The 1,715-nt window shown below is 27.3% G+C and overlaps 1 protein-coding gene across 1 annotated transcript in view; it reads left to right on the top strand.

Moving 5' to 3' along the window:
• LOC107647807 (protein DETOXIFICATION 33) overlaps positions 1-1,715 on the top strand; it is a 6,033-nt gene that overhangs the window by 1,526 nt on the left and 2,792 nt on the right. The window contains exons 3-5 of the mRNA XM_016351856.2: positions 269-614; positions 1,199-1,285; positions 1,419-1,475. Coding sequence (XP_016207342.1) covers positions 269-614; positions 1,199-1,285; positions 1,419-1,475 — 490 coding nt within the window. The remainder of the gene's footprint in view (positions 1-268; positions 615-1,198; positions 1,286-1,418; positions 1,476-1,715) is intronic.

Below are 1,715 nucleotides of genomic sequence, written 5' to 3'. Positions count from 1 at the left end.
CGTGGATTCGGTCTAGTGTTAGTACATGCTTCCTAGATTATTAGGAAGATATATATATACACACACTCAATTTTTTCTTTAAATTTCTCACTTTTTTTTTAAGTTACAAACTGTTTTAAGTCAACTAAAATTATAATTTTGTTTTATAAATTACTAATTAAAATTGTCTATTATAGATAACTTTTAATTCCAATATATAGTCACCAAAAAAAAAATTCCAATATATCATTTTCTGATGTTATATTACTTTTATTTTCTAATTGGGTAGGAAAATTTGCTTTGTGGATGTTACCTCAATTGTTTGCTTATGCATTGAACTTCCCAATCCAAAAGTTCTTACAATCACAGAGGAAAGTTGCAGTGATGTTATGGATATCAATAATAGTGTTGGTGCTACATATATTTTTCAGTTGGCTCCTAATATTTAAGTTGGATTGGGGCTTAACTGGAGCAGCTATTACCCTTAATTCATCATGGTGGCTAATTGTCATTTTGGAATTAATATACATTTTCGTCACAAAATCTGATGGTGCTTGGAGTGGATTCACATGGCTAGCATTTGCGGATTTGTATGGTTTTGTCAAACTTTCTTTGGCTTCTGCTGTCATGTTATGGTATTTTCTCCACTATTTTCTCTAAGAACGTTTTCATTTTTTATTTTTATTTTTACAACTATGTTATCTACACGTTAAAATTAAGGTTAAATTATACAGTTAGTCCTTACACTTTCAGTAAAATTACAAATTAATTTTTACACTTTAAAAGTTTGTAATTAGGTTTCTAAAAAAAATTAAAATTTATAATTTAGTCCCCGCCGTTCAAAAAGTGTTTGATTTAACAAAATATTCTCAACATATTAAATCAACACTTTTTGAACGGTAAGAACTAAATTGTAAACTTTAATTCTCTTTAGTGACCTAATTATAAACTTTTAAAGTGAAAGGACCAATTTGTAATTTCACTAAAAATGTAGAGACCAATTGTATAATTTAACTTAAAATTAACTACAAAAATCAACTACTAGTATAATACATATTAAAAATTAGTTAAACAACGTATATACAAATACACAATAACTAATTTTAATAGCAGATTGTAGTATACAAATAATATTTTTATTATTTTTTATTTTCACTTCACAAAGAGCTTTTACAAATAAATTGCACAAACTTAAGAAAAATTACTTTTCTAATGGCAGCTTGGAGCTTTGGTACTTGATGATATTGGTGGTGATAACAGGGCGTCTGAAAAATCCTCTAATACCTGTTGATGCCATATCTATCTGGTAAAATTTCTTTACTCTCTCTATCCAACGTCTCATTATTTCCTTGTAGAAAAAGTTAACAAAAGTTTCAATTTAATCACCATTATTGTGTTATGTTCCTTGTAACTCACTTATTATTGTTCACATGTTTCAGTATGAATATAAATGGTTGGGATGCCATGATTGCAATTGGCTTCAATGCTGCAATAAGGTGACTTAATTAGCTACATCATATAATAACATTTCAGGTTCTATATAATATAGGAAGAGTTTTAAGTGTACTAGGAACACTGGTGTTCTAGTTGTTTTAACCGTTGATTTGAATTATAAAAAATATATAAAATATATATTAATTAAAATCAACGGTTAAAACAATTGGAACATTAGTATTCTCGATAACATTTTGGCTTACTTAAAGAAAAAGGGTTTGTAAACATATTGAATGTAATTA

The sequence above is a fragment of the Arachis ipaensis genome, chromosome B06 (genome assembly GCF_000816755.2).
Source record: "Arachis ipaensis cultivar K30076 chromosome B06, Araip1.1, whole genome shotgun sequence".
Lineage (NCBI taxonomy): Eukaryota > Viridiplantae > Streptophyta > Magnoliopsida > Fabales > Fabaceae > Arachis > Arachis ipaensis.
This window is presented reverse-complemented; position numbering and strand designations above follow the sequence as displayed.